Here is a 21,891-nt window from a genome sequence, read left to right as displayed (position 1 = left end):
GGGCCTGAGGGACCGAGGGGGCGGGGCACATGGGCGGGGCCGGTGGGACCCAGGGTTCTAGGAGGACGTGGGGCAGAGGTTGGGGCGGGCCTGTGCGACGGGGGCGGGGCTTGCTGGCCGAGGGGCGGGGCGGCCGCCGCGGGGTCTGTGGTCCGCTCCCGAGAGTTGGGGATCCGAGCAGCGCGCGCGCGAGTCGGGAGCGCGGATGCTGCAAGTTCACATCCCGTCCGTGGGGCCCGAGGCCGAGGAGCCCGGTCAGAGCCCAGAGAAAGGCCACATGGTGAGCAGGGTCGCTGCAAGGGGAGGGGAGACGGGGACCCGCCAAATTTCGCCCAGTCAAGTGCAGTGACCCACCACTTGGGGCAACTCCACACTGGGGGGAAAGCGGGGTGTTGAGGTTGCTTGGATCTCCAAGGCCCCCTCTGATCGTGGTCGGGGCACTCGCCGGGAGCAAGAGGACCGGCCCCCCACTTGCCTTTCCCCTCAGGTGTGCGCGGGGCGCTGGGGGGGGGGGGTCCCCGGAGAGGAGAGCGGCGGTGGCGCACTGGAGGGGGGGCGCGGGGCGCGGGCCCCTCGGCGCCCGTCGGGCCGGCCTCACGCTCCCGTCCGCCCGCCAGGTGTTCCGAGTGGAGGTGCTGTGCAGAGGGCGCAGACACACGGTGCCCAGGCGCTACAGCGAGTTCCACGCGCTGCACAAGCGGGTGAGGCGGCCCGAGCCCCTGGGGTCCCCGGCCTCCGCCACCCCGGGGTCCAGCGCCAGCCCCGGGGGGGGTGTGTGCCGGGGGGACACAGCCCAGCTCGCACCGCCCTTGTCCTCGTGTGGCATCACCCGGGTCCCCACCGCAGCTCCTCACCAGGCTCCGTCCCAGGGGGCCCCCTGCCGGGGAGGGGGGGGGATGGAGGGCTCGGTGGGGACACGGTTGATTGCAACTTGGTAAAACCGCTGGGGCAGATCAAGAAACTGTACAAAGTGCCCGACTTCCCCTCGAAACGCCTGCCCAACTGGAGGAGCAGAGGGCTGGAGCAGCGTCGGCAGGGCTTGGAGGCCTATATCCAGGTGTGTGTTGGGGGTGGAGAGTAGGGACGGGGGGGGGGGACAAACTGCTGTCCCCCCCCCCCGTCCCTACTCTGGACACAGATGTGGGAGAGAGTGTGTGTGGGTGGGGGGTATCCCACAATTTGGGGACGTTATTCATTACTCTGAGGTGTCAATTTTCGAAGAACAAGTGAGTCCAGACACCTCTTTCTGGATTGTTGAAAGGATTCAGTGAGGCAACCAGGAGGTGGTCCCGCCTTGGCCTTCCCATCCAGGATCAAGTTCTGTTTTTTGTTTTTGGTGCCCATCCTAGGACTTGAACTCATGGTCTGGGTGCTGTCCCTTGAGCTTTTTTAAGCTCAAGGCTACTGCTCTGACAACTCGAGCCATAGCTGCATTGTCAGCTTTCTGGTGGTTAATTGGAGAAGTTTTACACTTTTCTTGTCTGGGCTGACTTTTAAACCTCAATCCTCAGATCTCAGCCTCCTGAGTAGCTGGGGTTACAGGTGCAAACCACTGGCTCCCATCTTAAGGATAAGGTTCTGTGTCCTTCCCCCGTGGGATGTAGGGAGGGGTTTGGTGTGAGATTACAGGCCTGGCCACTTCATGGGACTATAGTCCGTGACTGCGGGACCAAGGTGCCCAGAAAGGTCCTGAACTCTGTTCCCACTGCCTTGAAATTAATAATTATTTGGAACAAAGGACCTGCATTTTCATTTGCACCGAGCTGTGCAATTACTACCCTGTGCTGATTATAGGTTTGCCTCTGCCCTCCTCTTTAGGGCATCCTGTACCTGAACCAGGATGTGCCTAAGGAGTTACTGGAATTCCTGAGACTCCGACACTTTCCCCCGGACCCCAAGGCCAGCCGCTGGGGGTAAGGAGAACCCCATGTTAGAGGGGATGGCAAGGACCTTCAGCAGCAGGACAGTTAGGAAAGGTTTGAGGGTGAGCCCTTTTCCCTCTCGGATCTACCCGGCCCTGGCTTAGTTCTCCCTCCTGAGATAAGAGCTCTCTCATTAGCTTTCTTCACCCAGGTACAGGAGCTGGGTTTTAGATAGCTTTGATTACTGCGTTTCCCCCCCCCCCCCCCCCCCAGCACCTCTGACTCCGGAACTGGGCTTGTTACAAATAGAATAGTCTCCTGGGCTTTGGTGTCTCTACCCCTCCTTACCTCCTTTGGGCATCCCCAGGCAGCTTATTAACCAAGTCTCTCTGCTTTTCAGCACCCTGGGGGAATTCCTGCCTAGTGACCGCAGGCAAGTCAAAGCCCTACCTACCCTGTTCATGGCTCCTGCTGCCATCTTGTGGCCACATGCCAGAAGGCAGGCGGGTAGCCTCTGGCCAGTTAGCCAGTCCCCATGAATTCACTTGCCCCTCACCTTTTCCTTTGTGGGTCCCTGGTAGTCAGTTTCTACTCTCCACCCACTGTGGGACTTTGCCCTGTCTCTTCACCACCCCTGTGGTTCACAGCCCTCTTTCCTTCCAGCTCCCAGCTGCACCACCGGCCAGTCATCAGCTTCCACGTGGATCCCTACATTTACACCCCTTCCCCAGGTGAGGTATCTCTCATCTGCAGTGATGTGTGTGTGCGCGCGTGTGCAGGTCCTGGGGCTTGAACACAAGGCCTTGCACTATCCTTGAGATTTTTTTTTTTGCTCAAGGCTAGTGCTCTACCAAGAGCCACAGCTACACTTCAGACTTGTTGATGATTAACTGGAGATGTCTCAGATTTTTCCTGCCCCAAGCTGGCTTCCAATCATGATCCTCAAATCTCAGCTTCCTGAGTAGCTAAGATTACAGGCGTGAGTGATGGGCAACCTGGCCTGCATTCTTTAGGACCTAGGTACTAGAGTGAGCAAAATGTGGCCTGGGAAAGCCGACGTCTCATTTGGAGGGACAGCTCTACTCAAGCGCTCCCCTTCTCTGCACTTTCTTCCCACAGAGCCTCTGCCCGAAGTGGTGGTAAGTGGCGTGCTCCAGGGCCTCTTCGGCTTTAGCACCAACCCAGCCCCAGCCCCGCCTGAGGCCGACTGTCACACAGATCTTCCGCCAGCCCTGCCTGCTCTGACCCCGTCCATGCTCTGATGGGACCAGGCCTTGGGCCACCTGCCAGGATGATTATGCGCCTGGGTCCCAAGGGCTTCCCATCAAGAACGAGGGCTGGATCCTCCCTTAGCCTGGACCCAGGACTTAACCATCAGCTTGGCTTTGCCCATTCCCACTCAGGGCTTTCACCCCGACTTGCACTGGCAGCTGGGGCTGGCGGAATCTCAGGCTCGTAGCAAAGCCAAGGAGATGAGGTGTGAAGGGACAAGTTGGCTTAGAGGCACGCTCATGCCTGGCCATGAGGTGGTAAGAGCTGCAGGGGTTCTTTAACAGAAGCCTCTGCCTGACACTTTGTAGGCAGCACAGGGTAGCAGTTCAAGTAGGAAGGAATCCAAGGAAGAGACCAGCATCCATCAACTCAGCAGCGGTCCAGCCATACTGGGATGCAAAACTGGATCAGGTGTTCCCATACCCAAGAACCTGGCTGATACACAGGTTATAAAAAAAAAAAAAAAACCAAAACCCACTTTATTATTGGTCAGCATTGGTAGTTTGTTATAAAATTGGGCCTGGAATGTGAGGGGAAGTGGGTCCAACAGTCAAGACACCAGCACCAGGGCCAGTGCAGCGTGGAGCCCAATGGTGGGCTCTTCCCATCCCACCCCCACCAGGGTGCAGGGCCTGCACACAGAGAGCTGGTCAGAGGTCAGAGGTCCCTGGGGCCTACTCCTTGGCGATAGCGAAGGGTTTCTCCACCTCGATCTTGCCACAGTCTGCGATGGTCACGTCCTTCAGGGGCTTGTCCCGGCTGTCTGTCTTGGTGCTTTCCACCTTCCGAACCACCTCCTAGGAAGCAAAGGCGGGGTGTGAGGGCCACAGCGCTGTGCTTAGGAGAATCTGAAGCCTCTTCTGAACAGCATACAAACCAGAACTCTTTTAACAACTTAAGACCGGGGCGCCAGGCCAAGGACAGATCGAAACTTGACAAGAGTGTAGTAGGAATTTTGTTGGGCCAAATGTGAGGAGGAAAAAAAAAGTGTGAGCAAGGTATACCAAGTGGCCCCCCCAGAGGTCATGCGCAGCTGCACCCCTATAGCCAAGGAGTCAAAGCCCACACCTCCCCATCTCAGTGACTGACAGAACGGAGGACTCTTGTACCGCTTTCCCAAGGCCGGGCGGGCTGTGCTATTTTGGGGCCTGGGAATGGGGTAGAGGCGCAGGCTGTGAACTGCATATTCTTTTCTTTTTGAAATGAGGTCTTACTATGTTCCAGAGCCCCAAATTCCTGGGCTCACTCCAGCAGGACTGGCTGGAACCACAGGTGTGTACCAATGCATGGCTGGCTTTGAACTGTGATCTTCAGACCTCAGCCTCCTGAGCCACTAGGATTACAGGCGTGAGCCACCAGCACCCAGCATTGTTTATAGTCTTGATTCCATGCAGACAGAAGCAAGAGCACTAATCTGAATCTGTGGCTCCAGTGCCTTTGGGAATGGGATGAAATACAAGGAGCCCCTGTTGCAGGGTCTGGGCTAGAGCCTGGGTGAGGCTGGCCCAGGTTTAATCTCCACCTCCAGAACTTACCATGCCCTCTAGAACTTTGCCAAACACGACGTGCTTGCCATCTAGCCAGGCTGTCTTGACTGTAGTGATGAAGAACTGGGAGCCATTGGTGTCTTTCCCTGCGTTGGCCATGCTCACCCAGCCTGGCCCGTAGTGCTTCAGCTTGAAGTTCTCATCGGGAAAGCGCTCACCGTAGATGCTCTTGCCTGCGAAGACGAGCAGTAAGGGAGCTGGCTTGGTCCAAACCTGGCAGATCCAGGGGGCATGGCCCTCCTCTGTGCCAGGCCGGACTGGAATGGCAAACAAGGACATCAAAGCTGTCTCCCTTCCTATTCTCTGCCTTTATTCAGATCCAGGCCATTGTGTATGGAGTCTAAGCAAATATAGTACAAGGTGGATCACATCTTGTGCCATTTTAAGACTCACATTGTCAGCTACCCTGGCTTGAGGCCAGCAAAGGTGAGGGGGTGCGGGGGAGGGTACTAGGGAGGAGTAGGGGGAGGGAGCCTCCAGGGAGGACTATGGTGGCAGACTAGCTTATCCTCTGCGGAACACAAAGGACAGATGCAGCCGCAGAGCAGAAACAGGACAGAGCAGGGGGTGGTGCAGGAGGAGACAAAAGAGGATAAAATCAAGGGCCCTGTATCCTCTTTGCCAAGGAATGAACATTAAAATAAACACTATGAATGTGGGTAGTGTATCTGTCCATGAGTTTTAAACCCAGTGTCCACAACATGGAGCCGAGTGCAGATCCTGACATGGTTTCCAAGACCCCAGTCCCAAAGCTGCTCCAGGAGCAACTGACACCCTCTTCCCTGCCACCCAGTGAGTTCACACGGTGCTTCAATGACCTGAAGGCCCAGAATCCCTGCACTGGAGAGGTCTGACAACACCTTTGTTTACTTACAACTAAAGCCTCCCGGACCTCCCCTCTTGTGTGCCAGTCTTGGAGCTTGAACTTAGGGCCTGGGAGCTGTTCCCTGAGCTTTTTGGCTCAAAGCTAGCAAAGTCCCACTTCGGACATTTTGGGGAATTAAGAGATAAAATGACTCAGGCTTTTCCTGCCCAGGCTGGCTTTGAACCACAATCCTCAAATCTCAGCCTCCTGGGTAATTAGAATTATACGCATCAGTGTCTGATGCCTAGCCAAAGCCTGGTGTTTGATTCTCAACAAACCTTTGTTTACCCTGCAGCCCACAGGATGGAGCCAAGCTGGGAAAATGCCCTGGACTCACGTTGACTGAAAACCAAGGTGGCTAGATGGGCTAAGGGGTATTTCACCCGTGTTCTACTTCTTGTCCTGATACTGGAGAGACTAGACTGCCAATGTCCTGTGTGCTTGAGCGCTGCCTAAAAACTTCTCTCCACTGCCTTTCTTTGGGGTCAGTACTGGAGTTTGAACTCAGGGCCTCTTGCTCACTAGGCAGATGATTTACCCCTGAGCCATGCATCTAGCCCTTTTGCTGTCCTGGTTTATTTTTTACATAGTCAAGCTTCCTAGTCAGGAGGTACCCGGACTGCACTTCATCTATTTAGGTTTCCCATCTAGATAGGCAAAGCCACACCCGACATCTTCCCACTGATTGAGTCTTACCAACTTTCCTGTCCATGTTGGCCTCAAATCACATTCCTCCTGTTCTCAGCCTCCCAAGTAGACAGGCTCATGGGGGAGAGCTATGGTGCCTGCTAAAACCTCTCCCCTTGAGAATCTTCTTTGTCTCAATCACAGGATTTCAATATTGCTGCTATCCTGAAAAATCCCTAAATTTCTATCCTTACTACCAACCCTTTCCCAACACACAAGGAATTCCCAATTCTAAGGGATAGCTCTTTATATTAAATCCAATACTTAGTATCACTTTTTTTTTTTTTCCGGGTCCGGTGGTGGGGCCTGAACTCTGGGCCTGGGTGCTGTCCCTCAGCTCTTCAGCTCAAGGCTAGTGCTCTGCCACTTGAGCCACAGTGCCACTTCCGGCTTTTTTCTTTTTGCTTATGTGGTGCTGAGGAATCGAACCCAGGGACTCAGGCATGCAAGGCAAGCGATCTACCAATGAGCCACCTTCCCAGCCCTAGGATCACTTTTCCTTCCATGGTTTAATCATCTTTCTGGCAACTTCTCCTTTACACACTGATGCTGTATCTACTCCTCCCGTGTTTATTCATCCTTTCTCTCTGTGACAGCTCATGTCTACAGCATGAAAATGTGTCAGACTATTCCAAGTGTCTTATACATAACTATCTAAGCTATTTCAGTAGTATTCCAAAAATAAAGAACCAGAGATAGAAGTGAGAGGTGCCAGGAAGAATTCAAACCAAGATGGCCTAACTCTTCTCAAGTGTTTACCCTTAACTGCTGTTCTATATACTGCCGGGGTTCAGGCAGAAGTCATCCTGCCAAGTGACACCTTCACCCATCTCAACAGTCAGCTTGCTCTTGGCTCCACATTCTACATTCTGCCACTTTCCCTTAAATCCCTTTTGACTTGGTTGTCCTTTCATTTCCGTCTTCAACAGGTCCCTGTGTTCCTTAGAGCATAAAAATTGCTAGCCATAAACCCCCACTCTGTACCCTGCCACCCCTTCCCACAATCCCCTTCTCCTTTGGCCAAGCTCCTGCCACAGAACAGAGCTGGGCATGGGCTGGGAAGGTGGCTCAGTGGTAGAGAGCTTGCCTTGCATGCCTGAGGCCCTGGGTTCGATTCCTAATCAGCACCACATAAGCAAAAAGAAAAAAGCCAGAAGTGGCGCTGTGGCTCAAGTGGTAGAGCGCTAGCCTTGAGCTGAAGAGCTGAGGGACAGCGCCCAGGCCCAGAGTTCAGGCCCCACGACCAGACCACAAAAAAAAAAAAAAAATTAAAAAAAAAAAAAAAGAACAGAGCTAGGCTTCATACCTTAACCCTGCCTCCTTTGCCCATTGAGATTCTCCCCTTCCAGGACCCTCACTCAAATCTTTCCTCCCATTTTCAAGGCCATTCTTGATCACCTTGGCCTAAAGTGTTGACTGTGCCAGCAGATCCACAATGACCGACTTTACTGCACACTAACCAAACGGCCAGCCACTCAACCCTCAGCTCACACTGTCCACAGTGCTAACCTTCTCCTGCTATAGAAAAGAAAGGCTCTACGGACTTGCTTTGCAAGAGGTCACAAATTAAGTAGTAGGTGCCGATACTGGATCAAACCCAATTGTGAGTGACTAAACAAATAATCCTCTGTACTGCGGGTCCCTGTGCATACAGAGGTGCAGCTGCTCATAACGTGTAGGTTGCTCCTGGAGCTAGAAAAGGAAGGGGCCTTGTTTATCAGCCACAGTTTGGCTGCACTACCTCAGAGACTACACTGGGAGACTCCTCTGCCCAGACGATTTTAGGTTACCTCCAGTGCCATCTCCCCTGGTGAAATCTCCACCCTGGATCATGAAGTCCTTGATCACACGATGGAATTTGCTGTTTTTGTAGCCAAATCCTTTCTAGAAAAAAAATAAGGAACAAGAAGGCAAATAAGAGGCATAACTTAAAGAAAGATGTCAAACAGGCCCAGCCCATAACTCCTGCTCACAGAGGTGATCTAACTATTGGCCAAACTCATCTATCAGTGTGTTATTGAACGAGCAGTTACTGTGGGTCAGGCATGGAGCACACATCCCACAAAGACCAAGCTTTATACAATCCCAGATCACACAGTCTTTCTCCTCTTTTCAACATATGAACAAACTCAGAAAATGGATGGACAGCCAGGGGCTAGGGGCTCAAGCCTGTAATCCTAGCTACTCAGGAGGTTGAGATCTGAGGATCAAGGTTCAAAGCCAGCCCGTGCATGAAAAATCCGTGAGAATCTGAGAATCATGGTTTGAAGCCCGGTTGGCAATAAATCTGTGAGACTCTTTTTTTTTTTTGGTCGGTCATGGGGCTTAAACTCTGGGCCTGAGTGCTGTCCCTCAGCTCTTCAGCTCAAGGTGAGCCCTCTACCACTTGAGCTACTGTGCCATTTCTGGTTTTCTAGTGGTTTATTGGAGATAAGAGTTTCACGGACGGGCTGGGAAGGTGGCTCAGTGGTAGCGCGCTTGCCTTGCATGCCTGAGGCCCTGGGTTCGATTCCTCAGCACCACATAAGTAAAAAGAAAAAAAGCTGGAAGTGGCACTGTGGCTCAAGTGGTAGAGCGCTAGCCTTGAGCTGAAGAGCTGAGGGACAGCGCCCAGGCCCAGAGTTCAGGCCCCACGACTGGACCCCCCCCCCCAAAAAAGTTTCACGGACTTTCCTGCCCGGGCTGGCTTTGAACCGGGATCTTTATATCTCAGCCTCCTGAGTAGCTAGAATTATAGGCATGAGCCACCGGTACCCGGCTGAGACTCTTATCTCCAATCTCTCTCTCTCTCTCTCTCTCTCTCTCTCTCTCTCCCACACACACATACATGAAGTGGAGTTGTGGCTCAAGTGGTAAGAGCATTAGCTTTGAGCAAGATTGGGAACAGTACCCAGACCCTGAGTTTAAGCCCCAGGACTGGCACACATAGGCATGTACACACACACACACACACACACACACACACACACACACGGACAAAAAGGTCATCTACAAGACTGGTGCACCCGCACACCCCCACACAAGGATGGACAAAGAGGTCATCTGCAGGTCCAAGGTTGCTTTGCCATATCCAGGTGCTAAGACTCCCAGGAAAGTTCAGGATGGTTCAACCTTAAGAGAGGCCAATATGGGGGTTCTCTGGCCACTGCTACGGATGGGCTGCGCTCTGCAGTCTGGTCTGCCACCACTTACCTCTCCTGTAGCTAAGGCCACAAAATTATCCACTGTTTTTGGAACAGTCTTTCCAAAGAGACCAAAGACTACCCGGCCTACATCTTCATCTCCAATACGTAGGTCAAAGTACACCTGTGGAGAAAGACCATTTCCAATTTAGCTTTGGTGGGCAAGGGAGCGCTGGAGAATTTACTCTGGGAAAGGGAGAGAGAACAGGGACCCGAGTAATGCTTCTGAATCTGATTTTGGTGGAGACTAGAATTACAAATAGCTGCAGATGGTTTCTGAAGCGTGTGGACGGCTCTTAGACGGCGGGATAATCATCTTGGCCTGAAATAATGAACCTAGGTCATTCTACAAGAAAACAAACAGAACACCCACACGAGCCCACACTTAACCATGCACGTTGAGAGGACATTTAATGTCCTCTAAACGGAACTGGAAATGACCACACTTTGGCTTCGCGGGAGAAAGGATCTGGGGGAGGGGGATCTTCTACCAGGACCCCGGCCCGGGATCGGCTCGGGCTCCCTCTCGGGTCAGGGCGGGTCTAGGGCTGAGGTTGAGGAGGATCCGCAATCCGCCCCCCAAGGGTAGGAATGGCCTAAGCACCAGGAGTGGATCCGAGTCCCAAGACGCCCAGGCCCCCACCACCTCGAGGCAGTGGCGCCCGGGGCGCCCAGGCCGGACCCCAGGTCCCAGACAGAGGGAAGGCCTCGCCGGACAGGAAGGGAAGGGGGAAACCAGAGCCCGGACCTTGACGGTGACTTTGGGTCCTTTCTTCTTCTCATCGGCCACGGAGGGTCCAGGCAACAGCAGGAAGAAGACGGAGCCCACGAAGAGTGCGGCGGCGAAGAGTACCTTCATGTTCCGCTCGGACAGGCGCAGCAGCATCCACCCGCAGGAGCGAGCGCGGCCGGGGCACACCGGGCCGGAACGGGCTGGGATGCCCAGCGCGGGCCGGACGCTACCATTGTGTGTGTGTGGTGGGGGGGAATCCAGGAAACACGGGCTTCTCCCAGCAGGCCGGTCTTCAGTGTTCCCCCTTTGTTTCGGCACCAGATGGTAGCTCCCTACGGGGGCGTGGCCGGAGCCTCGGGCGGGGACGCGGCCTCGTGAGTGGCTGCCACGTTAGTGCTGCCTCATTGGATTCCTGGCTCGTCCCTCCGTCTGCAGGAAGGCGGTCGGCGGAAGGCTGGACCCAGAGCGCGCCAGGATTGGGTTCTGAAGAGACTACAGATCCCAGCATGCCGAGCGGCGGGGCCCGGACCTCCTCCCTCCCCCGCCCTCCCATGCGAAAGGCGTCTCCCGCGGGTGTGTTCCAGTCTGTGGGCCTGGGCCTGGTCGAGCTCACTTTTGTCTGTGCGGGTGAGCCAGCTGGCGTTGGTTCCTGCCAAGTCGGGTTCGTAAGAACTCAAAGCACTGCTAGGGATCGGACCTAGGATTTAATGCCGCAGCACCTTCTGCCTGTCCTCAAAACCTACCTCCATTCGGCCTCAGTCCCTCTCACTGCGCTTATGGCTGCTAATAAACCAATACTGCACGGTAGTGTCTTGGTTCTTGTGGGATTTCTTGGTTTTTGCAGGTCCTGGGGCTAGAACTCAAGGCCTGGGCGTGGTCCCTGGGCCTCTTTGTGCTCTACCACTTGAGTAGTTTATTGGATGAGGGTCTCACGGGGACTTTGCTGCCCGGGCTGGCTTTGAACTGCCACCCTCCGATCTCAGCCTCCTGAGTAGCTAGGATGACAGGCGTGAGCCACCAGTGCCAGGCTTGTTTGCCCTTGGTCTGTGTCAGCTCCCTCAACCCTGCTGCTTACCACTGCTCAAGAAGTGCAGCTTGAGATGGCTTCGCATGTTAGTCACCGGTGGGGCATAAGATAGGCAACTGGGGCTGACATCTTTTCCAGAGACCTTGAGAAAGGCAGAGTTATCCAGATGTGCCCATACAACTGTATCGTGCTGTAACACAAACCACATACTTGGTACTGAAAGCCTTATATACGCAGAAATATAAAAATGACACTAGTATTAAAAACCAATCTTCAGGGGCTGGGAAGGTGGCTCAGTGGTAGAGCGCTTGCCTTGCATGCCTGAGGCCCTGGGTTTGATTCCTCAGCACTACATAAGCAAAAAGAAAAAAGCCAGAAGTGGCGCTGTGGCTCAAGTGGTAGAGTGCTAGCCTTGAGCTGAAGAGCTGAGGGGCAGGGCCCAGGCCCAGAGTTCAGGCCCCACGACCGGACCCAAAAATAAATAAGTAAAATAAAAACCAATCTTCAAAGATTAACTGTAGAAATTCTAATGTGTCATCGCCCCAGTTGTATACATTGGTTCCATTTTCATAGGTGAACTATGCAACTTGGTGACTGAAGACTTGTGTTTGAATTATGTGTGGCCACTGGCATTGCCTAATGTATCCTTGTATTACATTCATAATTATAATCAGGCTGCAGATTCTCTAATGTACATACATATAAATCACAAATTTCCTACACTGCCCACAGCTGAGAAAAAAATGTCTATGAACTCTGTTTAAAGCAGCTGTCTTGCATATGAAGAACTAATACTAAAATGGCATAAAAGCAGCCTCTCAATCCTTATTTTTATGCCAGTCCTGGGGTTTGAACTCAGGGTCTGGGCACTGTTTCTAAGCTTTTTTGCTCAAGGCTAATGCTCTACCACTAGAGCCACAACTTCACTTCCAGATCTTTTGGTGGTTTACTGGAGATAAGAACTCCATGGATTTTCCTGCCTGGGCTGGCTTTGAACTGATTCTTAATAACATTATATTATTATTTTTTGTTGTTGTTGTTGGTCATGGGGACTGAACTCGGCATGGGCGCTGTCCCTCAGCGCCCTACTACCTGAGCCACAGCACCATTTTCCAGCTCCTTTCTGCTTATGTGGTGCTGAGGAATCAAACTCAGGGCCTCATGCATGCAAGGCAAGCGCTCTATCACTGAGCCAACTTCCCAGGCCTTTGAACTGATTCTTAAAATTCAGCCTTTTTTTTTTTTTTTTTTTTTTAATTCAGCCTTTTTTTTGTCAGTCATGGGGCTTGAACTCTGGGCCTGGGCACTGTCCCTGAGCCATTCAGCTCAAGGTGAGTGCTCTACCACTTAAGCCACAGCCCTACGTCCGGTTTTCTGGTGGTTTATTGGAGATAAGTCTCATGGACTTTCCTGCCCAGGCTGGCTTTGAACCGTGGTCCTCAGATCTCATCCTCCTGAATAGCTAGGATTGTAGGTGTGAGCCACTGGCACCCAGCAAAAATCTCAGCCTTTTGCGTAGCTAAAATCATAGTTGTGAGCCTATGGCACCTGACTTCAACCTTCTTTTGAAAGAAAACAAATCAAGTTGGTAGATGAAATGTCTGGTGTACAACTTTTCTCTCATGATAAACATGTTTTTTCCTCCTTCTGGGCATGGTGTTGGTACCTGCCTATAATCCCAATGTTCAGGAGGCTGAAATAGCAGATCCTGAGTTTGAGGCCAGCAACCAAGCAACTATGTTTCTGTTCCTATTTGCCTACTATAAGGAGTAATTGAGTAGTTAAAAAAAAATTGGAACCAGTCAATCACGTGGTCAGTTAGTTCTCTTTTTGCACTGGTGACAACACTGCACATCATCATGATATTGTTTTTTTTTTTTTTTTGTCGGTCTTGGGGCTTGAACACTGGGCCTGGGTGCTGTCCCTCAGCAATTCAGCTCAAGGCTAGCACTCTACCACCTGAGCCACAGCACCACTTCCGGCTTTTTCTGCTTATGTGGTGCTGAGGAATTGAACCCAAAGCCTCATGCATGCAAGGCAAGCACTCTACCACCATGAGCCACCTTCCCAACCCCACATCATCATGATATTGTATCTTGTCCTGTACACAAGTTCCTCATTAGCACAATAGAATTATAAAGCAATTATAAAGCTACCAGCCAGGTGCTGGTGGCTCACACCTGTAATCCTACACAAGAAGCTGAGATCCAAAGATGGTAATATGTAAGTTGATAATGTCTAGATTCTAGGAATCTTTTTTGTTGTTGTTGTTGTTGTTGTTGTTGTAGGGCTTGAACTCTGGGCCTGGGCTCAGCTCAAGGCACTTCTGGTGGTTAATTGGAAATAAGAGTCTCAAAGACTTTCCTGCCTAGGCTGGCTTTGAACTGCAATCCTCAGATCTCAGTCTCCTGAGTAGCTAGGATTACAGGCCTGAGCCATTGGTGCAAATCCCTCCCCCCATTCCCTACAGAATATTTACTTTTGAAGTGACTCAAGGAAGGCAAAATTCAACCCAAGGGAATGAAGAAAAGAATGCCAAAGTATCATGCAGTATTATTTCCCCCATCAAATTTAGTCCTATTCTAATCCTTAGAAAAGAGCCTGGGAAGACTAAAAACCAGGGAACCAAGCAAGTAAAAGTAGCCAAGAAAGGTAAGACATTTTATTGTACATACAAAAAGGGTGCAAACTGAGTCCTTTCTTCCCCAAATTGGGAAGAGGTATACTTAAAGATCCCATTTGTGTTTTCCATGGTGCCCTAGGAGATGGGCTACTGAGATAATGCATCAAGACCCATTTTCTATTTTCTCCAAAGGCAGCTACTTCCTCTGCAGATCGTTTTTTTCCCCAATACTCTACAAATCTCTCTCTTGGAGGAACCATTTCAAATACACCTGAAATTTGACATTCATGGTTTAAAATACTACAAAGTTTCAATTTCACAGCTGAGACTGACCAGTGCCAGGGTTTAGGAAACATTACATATCTTAAGGGGAAAAAAAAAAAGGTAAAAACAAAAAGGCATTTACAAGACACGTCACACGATTAAAACTAATTTCCACAGTTGATTTACACATTATCTAGTTTTAAAAAAAATTCAGTCAACATTCCAACATCTTCTCAAGAGTATAATGGATAAAGATGAAAGAAACAGACAAATAATAATATAATAAATTAGATCACGTAAGATATACAATAGGAATTGCTAAATCATCATTATTTTCCACTGGGGAGTTATATTTTTGGTTTTGTATCTATCTTTTCTGCTGTTACTTTCTCTGCTTGACAAAGGGCCTCATTCCCAGAGCCAGCTTGCTTAGACACTTGATTTACCTCTGCAAATACTTGGGAACTCCTGGCTCCCAGCTGCCTGGCTGTCTTAGTGAAATTCACACAGATGAGTACACACACACATGCAATCATTACCCCCCCACACACCTATAAATATATTTATTCCCAAAGAAATGGCTCATCTTTCCCAAGACACTCCTAATAGATTGATAAGCCTTCTAAAAGGCTTTTGGTGCAAACGCTGGCCTGGGATTTGGTCTAGAGCCCAAGAAGAGGAACACTGAAAATGTCTCACCTACCCTGAAAGACATGTTGGGGGGGGGGGAGGGGCGGCAGTCCGGACAATGGTCCCCTTGTGCATTCCTGGGATGATGGCTGCACTAGACCCCCAATTTGTTACTGTGGATAACCCACTGCTAAGACCTGAAAGGTGGTAATGGCACCGGAAAAATGATTGTGAGGAGTAAGAGAGAAACAAGTCAAAGAAATCCCGTCTACATTAACTGGGGTTTCTTTATAACATCAAGTTTGGTTATCAGACTAGAAACATTATGGAATACATGCTTACTTTTTCCTTTGTAAGCTGACCTACAAATACTGGAGTGGGTTTCCTGGTTAGTTTTTGAGAAAATATGTCAACTACTATTGCCTATATCAGGGACCTATTTACTATTCTGAATACAATGAGAAACCTATTCTTCTGCACCTAAGTCACGTGCAAAAGGAGTAAGGGAACACATTTTTAAGACTGTTGATTGGGCCAAAGACTCCAAAACTTATGGCAAAAACACTGCTCAAAACTCTACAAAGCCAACAGAATGGCCATTTGCCTCTTCTTTTTCACAGAATCAGCCTCCCCCCACCCCCCCAAAAATTAAAAAAAAAACAAAACACAAAAAACCCAGACTCAAAAGGAAGAAATCCCAGCACGGGGAAGTCATGGTGATCAGTCTCTAGATGGGACTTCCTTGGAATCTGCAAAACCAAGAACAGCACAGCTAAATGCCTGTCATCCACATGGCCCATCCAGATGGAGTACCTAGTATTCCTGGCTCCCTGAGGGTCTTTGTAATTCGTTCACCACCTAGGGGTAACCATGGGGATGGTGGCAGTGGCCTGGCAAAGGCAATGTTGGCTGTATGGCCTTACAAACTCCCAATATGAGAAGCCCTAGCCCCAGCATGGCTCTGACGCTGGGGAACATTGTCAGGTCAGGGCAACTTGGTGGGAATGGAAAACTGGTGGCAATGGCCTGGATACAGGAGGGAGGTAGGTTTGGGAGGGATGCATCAGAGGATCAAGTTCCTTTAAGGGCTGCTTGCTCACTGAGGAATGCAGCCATGCTTGCTCACTAGGAAGGGATTCTATCATCCATGTTGGAAAAGAAAAAAAAAAAGCTAAGGCTATGATGTTAGAGATCACTTTAATGTAACATTACCACTTGCATATTTTTTCAAGCATTAAAGTGATTACTAACACTGAAAATTGACACTGAAGCAGAGCTAGTAGCACGTTTCTACTGATGTAGGGTGAAGGTTTGAAAAAGTTACTTTAGAGAAGATGGACAGGGACCATTTCTATATATTTGGAGCTCACTGCAAATAAATAATCAACACTTCTACTTGAAACCTCAGGATCTCTGCTGCCTGCAGCAGCTCTTGAACTAGCAGCTAATCTAGTCATTACATATCTTCCTGAACCCTGTTTGGCTCAGACAGACGCTGACACAGAATGGTGATTAAGGCAGTCCTGAATGCTCACCGCTTGCGCGATGCTCCACTCTCTCTAGTAGGAAGTCTGGAGTCAGAACTCAGGAAAGTGCCAAGGTATGAGAGGCCAAGTGATTCACACTTGAGCCTCGTGGCTGCACAGGCATAAGTCCCGGTGGCTTCCTGGCCTGTTTGCCCCAGTCTATGCAGGCTTCAGTAAACCTGAGGGATGCGAGGGCTTGAGAGAACTCCTAATGGATTTCAATGAACAGATGCTGAGCATGATGACATGATGACATTCTTCTCAAAAGAAAATGATCCTCAGGCATCACAGCTGTGAAATGGAGACAACTCTTAACTAAGTTCAAGTGGATTTAGGGCACAGGCAGGGAGAGGGATTACCTTTGCCTAGGCTCTGGCTGTGGCACAGCCAGATGACGAAATGGACAGGGCAGGGGTGGGAGCTGGTGTGCTGGTGGGAATGGAACTGATGGCCGAAATGCTGCTGGGGTCCTTGGTTTTGAGGGGTTTTAGTTTTAAAAAAAAAATTTTTTTAAGGAAATCAAAACAGAGTATCTTAGGTCTGAGACCACCTTGGAGTGTCAATGGTCTTGGAAAAATCACCATTACCCTGCATGCTAAAGGGACCTAGAGCTCTTCAGCTTTGTCTTGAAACCTAAACATCTAGTAAGGTGGGAATTTGCAGGGGCTGGAGGGTGAGGACAATACAGTAGCAAGCACCCTTTCCCCACTCCTGCTAACAACTCAAGCTCAACCCCTCAAGAGCTAGCCTATAAAAAAAAAGTTAGACAAAAGAAAAAAGAGCTCAGCAAGACAGTCCCAAAGCCAAGCTGCTTACTGTCTTTGATATTTTTTTTTCCTGCGCATGCAGGGGGGAAGGGGGAGGCACTTAGTGGGGATACAGAGTGCCAGGATGCTCCAGGCTTTGCCACCATTTCTCCTGCCCTCCTTTGAGAGGCAAGGCATTTTCTATGCTGGGATGAGGACACTCAAAAGTTTCTACGTGGGGAGTTAAAAGTTGCCCAAATGCCAAATGAGAGATCATCAAATCTCGGTGATGGACTTTAAGCACTAGGAAGGAACAACAAGGAAGCAGACTCAATATTCCTGTGGGGAAAGGGGTGACACAGTCTCTCCCTGCCACTATTTCATATGCAGAAACATTCCTTGTAAAGAAATGGCAGATTGCAGTCTTTATATAGCCAGCTAAGCAGGGAGGGAGCCAGTGAAGAGATTATTCGCTAGTCAAGAGTCAATGGAACAGGTGAAGGCCAATGGCTGACTTACAAGAATGCTACTTCTGTTCTATGTAAGCTACGTCCAGTGATGTGTCAGGAAATGTCAACTACCAGAAAATATCCCCACACTCCAGTTCAAAAGACAGCCCTCCACAAGCCAGAGGCAAGAACTTCTGTGTTTCCCAAGTCACTAGCCACTGCCCTGCAGGCTTAGCTCCTCGCTCTCAGATACCAGACCTCTTTTCCTGATGTGAAAAATCCCTTCGGTCACATCTGGAATGAGAAGTCACTGTTTGGAAAGGCCACACGAAAATGGAGCAGGACAAGAGTTACCCCACATAATATTAGGTCCTCAAAACAGGGAACGAGGAACCAAGATTTTCTGCTGTAAGCACGTCATGCAAATACGGCATGGTGGCGGGTAGAGATGGTGCACTGGAAAAAAACGTGCGTAGATGCATGGCCATCTTATCTGGAAGAAGTCTATGTTCAACTGAACATAATTTTAGACCTTTTCACTACAGTATCCTTTCACCAGTATTTTTTTTTTTCCAGCACCAACCAATCCTACCCTCCTGGTCACTGGCAGCCATATGTGCCAAGTTCTAACCTGCAGTTACAGACCTGGTTGGACATCTTTGTATGCATTGTTTCTGATAAGGCAGGCCAGCCTGAATGCTACAACTCAGTATTGAGGCAGCCAGGGTATTACCAATTTTCTTTTCCTGGACATATGATGCTGTACCCCAAGGCTTCTCTGGCAGTTAGCTGGAAGGCAGGTTCACTCTTTTTGTCCAGTAGTGGCAATGTGGTGGTGGCTGTTTAATCAGCAATTTTGTCACCAGAAAGTCAACATGGCTATCTAGTAGGAAGTCCCTGGCAGTGAAGGAAAAAGACATTTGCGTTGTTTTCTTGTTGTTAAGCATCTGCTCTCTGGGACGGGCTGTCTCCTGGTCAGTCTGGCTGGGCTGCTTACTTCACATGCAGGAGAGCTGGGCTTACAAACTGCAGGCTCATTAGGTCAAGAGGCTCTGGTGGGGACTTTCTTCAGCAGCTGAGAAGATGAAAATTCAAGTATGTTTCCTTGTCAACCTGAGTATTTACTCAGTGTGACAGAGTTTGGCTTCTTCTCTTCCGGAGGCTGCAAGTCGAACTTTCCATTGAGTCTGTCCTTCTGGACCCACGTTCTCTCTGAATGGCTTGGCTGGCTTGTTCCCTCACAACTGAAAAAATAAAACCCCCAATAGAACCAGACACAATATGCATCTGCCGTGTTTTTTTTTTCTTTTTTCTTTTTTAAAAACCAAAAACAAAACAAAACAAAAAAAAACTAAAAGTGCAAAAAAGTCAGTTTTCTTTCCTTTGCTCAGAGCAATTTGCATGTCCTACCACTGCCTGGAGAAAGGAATTTGTCAAAAGAGCTAAGAACGCCAACACACAGGGACAGTAGACTGCAGATTTCTCACAGCTTGTGTCCTACAGTGTAGTTTTGCAGGAGGGAAAGGAAGAAGGAACCTGGCCACTGGGCTAGAGGCTGCCCAAGCGCAGAGGGAAAGGAAGCCAAACTGCCAGACACACCCAGGAACCGGAGAAGGTTCTCCTCCAGCCCAGGTCTACCATCTTCCTCCTACCTCCTTGGCAATACCCCCAGCCTCTTGAGCCCCTTTCCTTAGAGCCTTCTACTCACTAGCTTTGATCCTGGAGAGGGTTCAGGGTAGAACAAGAACCAGGAGAAAAGAAGAGGTGGGAAGAGAACAGTAGTCCTTGAGTTTTTGTGAATGACACCTTCACTGTAAACAATGGGAAGGAGAGTTGACCAAGCAGCCCCATGGGCAAGCAGTGTAAGAGCAGCAGCTCTGGGACCTGCTCAGAGCGTCAGACAGGTTTGGGATGGCCACTGATCCACTGGGCCTTGGCTGCCCACACTGGCTCCTTCTGGGGGCATCTGTTTTCTTCTTTTTGGTTTGGATCTCTATCCTCCCCCACAAAGGAGTCTTTTCCAATGAGAAATGGCAGGAGCTGCAGGTGCAATCAAGTCAGAGTCCCCAGGGCCTGAGGACTCTTGGGAGGCACTGGTCACTTGTGGCGCTGAGCAGTCTTCTTCCTTTTCCTCTTAAAGAAACAGCAGCACCTACAGTACAAGGAACATTGCAAGTCAATGCTACAAGCCTGATTGTGCTTTCTGAAAAGAGTAGGATTTCTCCCCCCCCACCCACCCACCCACAGAGCCGCCTACCATCTCTAATGGGTGGGCGGGTACACAAGAGGTGGCAGGCAGTGTTTTCCAGGAAAGCCAAGGGAAAGAACTGAGCTGCTTTGTTTTAATTTGCAGATACCCAACCTAATCACCAAAATGCTGAAGGGTAGGTATGGAAGGTATTCTGGAAGGAACATGAAGAGGGCTTCTTTCCTAGTCTAAAACCCAATCCAGATGATTCACCTTTGTCTAGAATCAAGGCTGGGGATCCTCAGGGTTGCATGAAAATAGTCTGCATCTGTAACTTGATAATTAGAGCCACTCACTAGTCAGTGTGGAAAGAGGTCAAAGCAAGGCAAACGAGTAAGATTTGGAATCATAGAGGATCTCATGGTGCTACCCACCAGGATTAAAGCATCTCTCTGCCCTATTCCTGTTCCATGCAGCTTCAGAGTAGGCAGGAGAAACTTTCTTAGAAGGACCAGTGTCCATCCGGGGAGCTGATCCCTACGAGGCTCTCTGAATGCAGACAGTCCCCACTCAGCTCCCAGAGACTGCTGCTACTGTGCAGAGCAGGCTAGGGAAGGCTTACTTATAGTAGAGGTTGGGGTTCCCCCAAGGGCTACCTCTTGAGAAACAGCCTCACTTCTGACATCCCTCTTCCCAAGCCTAAGAGCCCTTTCTTACTCTGGACTAGGAAACATGGCTTTGCTTAGACAATCCATATGAAGGCTGGTACAGAAAACAGGGTCTTTTCCAGGAACTGACACAGAAAATGAGAGCATGAGCGGCAGAAGATGGTGGGTGAGTCAAAGAAGCCAGATGAGACAAGAGTAAAGTTACAAGTGTAAGCTCAGACTTGCTTGACCTCGAAAGAAAAACTTTTCTAAAAAACTATCTTTAATATCTTTCATCAATTTTTGTTTTGGTTGTTGTTTTTGTTTTTTCCAGTCATGGTTCTTGAACTCAGGGCCTAGGTGCCGTCCTTAAGCTCTTTTGCTCAAGGCTTAGCACACTACCAAGCCACAGTGGGGCTTCCAGTTTTTCGGTGGTTAACTGGAGTTAATAGTATCACAGACTTTCCTGCTCCTGCCCTGAACTGCGATCCTCTTTTCACAGCCTCCTGAGTAGCTAGAATTACAGGCATGAGCCACCAGCACCCGGCTATCCTTTCAATTTTAAGGAAAGGAATATTCATACAGAAATAAAGAACTAGTACTCACTTCCAAAACCCCTGACCAGGTTCTCTATGACAAACAAGAGTTCTTCTCCATACAGACGAATTAGCATTGCTATAACCAATGGATGCATTAGCTAAAACATACACAAAGTTTCTTAGAAGAAATAAACATTTACCCAGACAATGGGAGGCTGGGAAGGTGGCTCAGTGGTAGAGTGTTTGCCTTGCATGCATGAGGCCCTGGGTTCGAGTCCTCAGCACCACATAAGCAGAAAAAGCTGGAAGTGGTGCTGTGGCTCAAGTGGTAGAACGCTAGCCTTGAGCTGAAGAGCTGAGGAAGCGCCCAGGCCCAGAGTTCAGGCCCCACAATCAAAATAAATAAACAAACAATGGTGGGTTTGAATTGTACTTAGATGAATTACAAAACTTGGAAATTGTAGACATAAAGAGTTTTTCTTTGGCAGTACTGGGGTTTGGCCTTGTATCTGCCTAGCATGTGTTTGAGCCTCGCCTCTGCCTCCAAGCTAAAAATAGGAGTTTTAAAAAAGGGTCTCTGGTGGCTCATGCCTGTTATCCTAGCTACTCAGGAGGCTGAGATCTGAGATACAAAATTCAAAGCCAGCCAAGTCCCTGAGACTCTTACCTCCAATTAACCACCAGAAAACCGGAAGTGGTGCTGTGGCTCAAGTGGTAGAGTGCTAGCTTTGAGCTGAAGAGCTCAGGGACAGTGCCCAGGCCCAGAGTTCAAGCCCCATGACCACCCCCCCCCCAAAAACAAACAAACAAAAACAAAAACAAAGAGGTTCTTCAAACTTTTTTTGTTAGAGATGAAGACTCAAACTCAGTATCTGACACTTTCACCCACTGGCTGGTACTCTACTACCACACTTCCAACCCACCACCATCTTTTTAAGTACTATTATTAATGGGTGTGAATATACTTAACTAACTAAGCAAGTGTCATATATGTGTGTATGTGTGTGTATACATATACATATATATATATATATATATATATATATATATATGGAAATGGGACAAATTCTTTTAAGTAGAAATAATCAATACTTTTGATTGCTT

At 49.6% G+C, this 21,891-nt stretch overlaps 3 protein-coding genes across 11 annotated transcripts in view; 1 reads left to right on the top strand and 2 right to left on the bottom strand.

Moving 5' to 3' along the window:
* Nucleotides 1-163: 163 nt before the first annotated feature.
* On the top strand, nucleotides 164-5,904 carry Snx22 (sorting nexin 22). Of its 4 annotated transcripts, XM_069995196.1 has the most exons (8): nucleotides 164-280; nucleotides 618-701; nucleotides 953-1,057; nucleotides 1,819-1,913; nucleotides 2,263-2,295; nucleotides 2,526-2,593; nucleotides 2,982-3,001; nucleotides 4,359-4,674. In XM_069995196.1, exons 1-8 carry the CDS (start codon nucleotides 206-208, stop codon nucleotides 4,461-4,463), a joined length of 585 nt encoding a protein of 194 aa, XP_069851297.1. In that variant the 5' UTR covers nucleotides 164-205; the 3' UTR covers nucleotides 4,464-4,674. The 4 variants fall into 4 exon arrangements, with proteins under 4 accessions (XP_069851297.1, XP_069851299.1, XP_069851296.1 ...); XM_069995198.1 differs by lacking the exons at nucleotides 2,982-3,001; nucleotides 4,359-4,674 and adding an exon at nucleotides 5,842-5,904; XM_069995195.1 differs by lacking the exon at nucleotides 4,359-4,674 and having other exon boundaries at nucleotides 2,982-3,574.
* Nucleotides 3,586-10,341, bottom strand: Ppib (peptidylprolyl isomerase B). The gene is made up of 5 exons (XM_069995194.1): nucleotides 10,164-10,341; nucleotides 9,426-9,539; nucleotides 8,024-8,117; nucleotides 4,670-4,854; nucleotides 3,586-3,931 (listed from the first exon to the last, which is right to left on the bottom strand). Exons 1-5 carry the CDS (start codon nucleotides 10,299-10,301, stop codon nucleotides 3,809-3,811), a joined length of 654 nt encoding a protein of 217 aa, XP_069851295.1. The 5' UTR covers nucleotides 10,302-10,341; the 3' UTR covers nucleotides 3,586-3,808.
* A 3,468-nt stretch (nucleotides 10,342-13,809) lies between these two features.
* The window catches only part of Csnk1g1 (casein kinase 1 gamma 1), a 162,088-nt gene continuing 154,006 nt past the window's right edge, over nucleotides 13,810-21,891 (bottom strand). For all 6 annotated transcript variants that reach the window (XM_069995185.1, XM_069995186.1, XM_069995188.1 and 3 more), the window contains one exon: nucleotides 13,810-19,565. In XM_069995185.1, the coding sequence (XP_069851286.1) occupies nucleotides 19,511-19,565 (55 nt within the window). In that variant the 3' untranslated portion in view covers nucleotides 13,810-19,510. The remainder of the gene's footprint in view (nucleotides 19,566-21,891) is intronic.

This window comes from Dipodomys merriami, unplaced genomic scaffold (assembly GCF_024711535.1).
Source record: "Dipodomys merriami isolate MVZ:Mamm:240054 unplaced genomic scaffold, mDipMer1.0.p SCAF_48, whole genome shotgun sequence".
Classification (NCBI taxonomy): domain Eukaryota; kingdom Metazoa; phylum Chordata; class Mammalia; order Rodentia; family Heteromyidae; genus Dipodomys; species Dipodomys merriami.
Note: the sequence above shows the minus strand (reverse complement) of the source record. Positions and strands in the feature narration are given on the sequence as shown.

Excerpts from the sequence above, each read along its gene's own strand:
- Snx22 (XM_069995195.1), top strand. The coding sequence starts at position 206 with ATGCTGCAAGTTCACATCCCGTCCGTGGGGCCCGAGGCCGAGGAGCCC. Across the intron at positions 702-952 it reads TCCACGCGCTGCACAAGCGG|ATCAAGAAACTGTACAAAGT; the intron begins GTGAGGCGGCCC and ends CCGCTGGGGCAG. Across the intron at positions 1,914-2,262 it reads CCCAAGGCCAGCCGCTGGGG|CACCCTGGGGGAATTCCTGC; the intron begins GTAAGGAGAACC and ends TCTGCTTTTCAG.
- Ppib (XM_069995194.1), bottom strand. The coding sequence starts at position 10,301 with ATGCTGCTGCGCCTGTCCGAGCGGAACATGAAGGTACTCTTCGCCGCC. Across the intron at positions 9,540-10,163 it reads GACCCAAAGTCACCGTCAAG|GTGTACTTTGACCTACGTAT; the intron begins GTCCGGGCTCTG and ends CTTTCTCCACAG. Across the intron at positions 4,855-8,023 it reads CAGGGGAGATGGCACTGGAG|GCAAGAGCATCTACGGTGAG; the intron begins GTAACCTAAAAT and ends TCGTCTTCGCAG.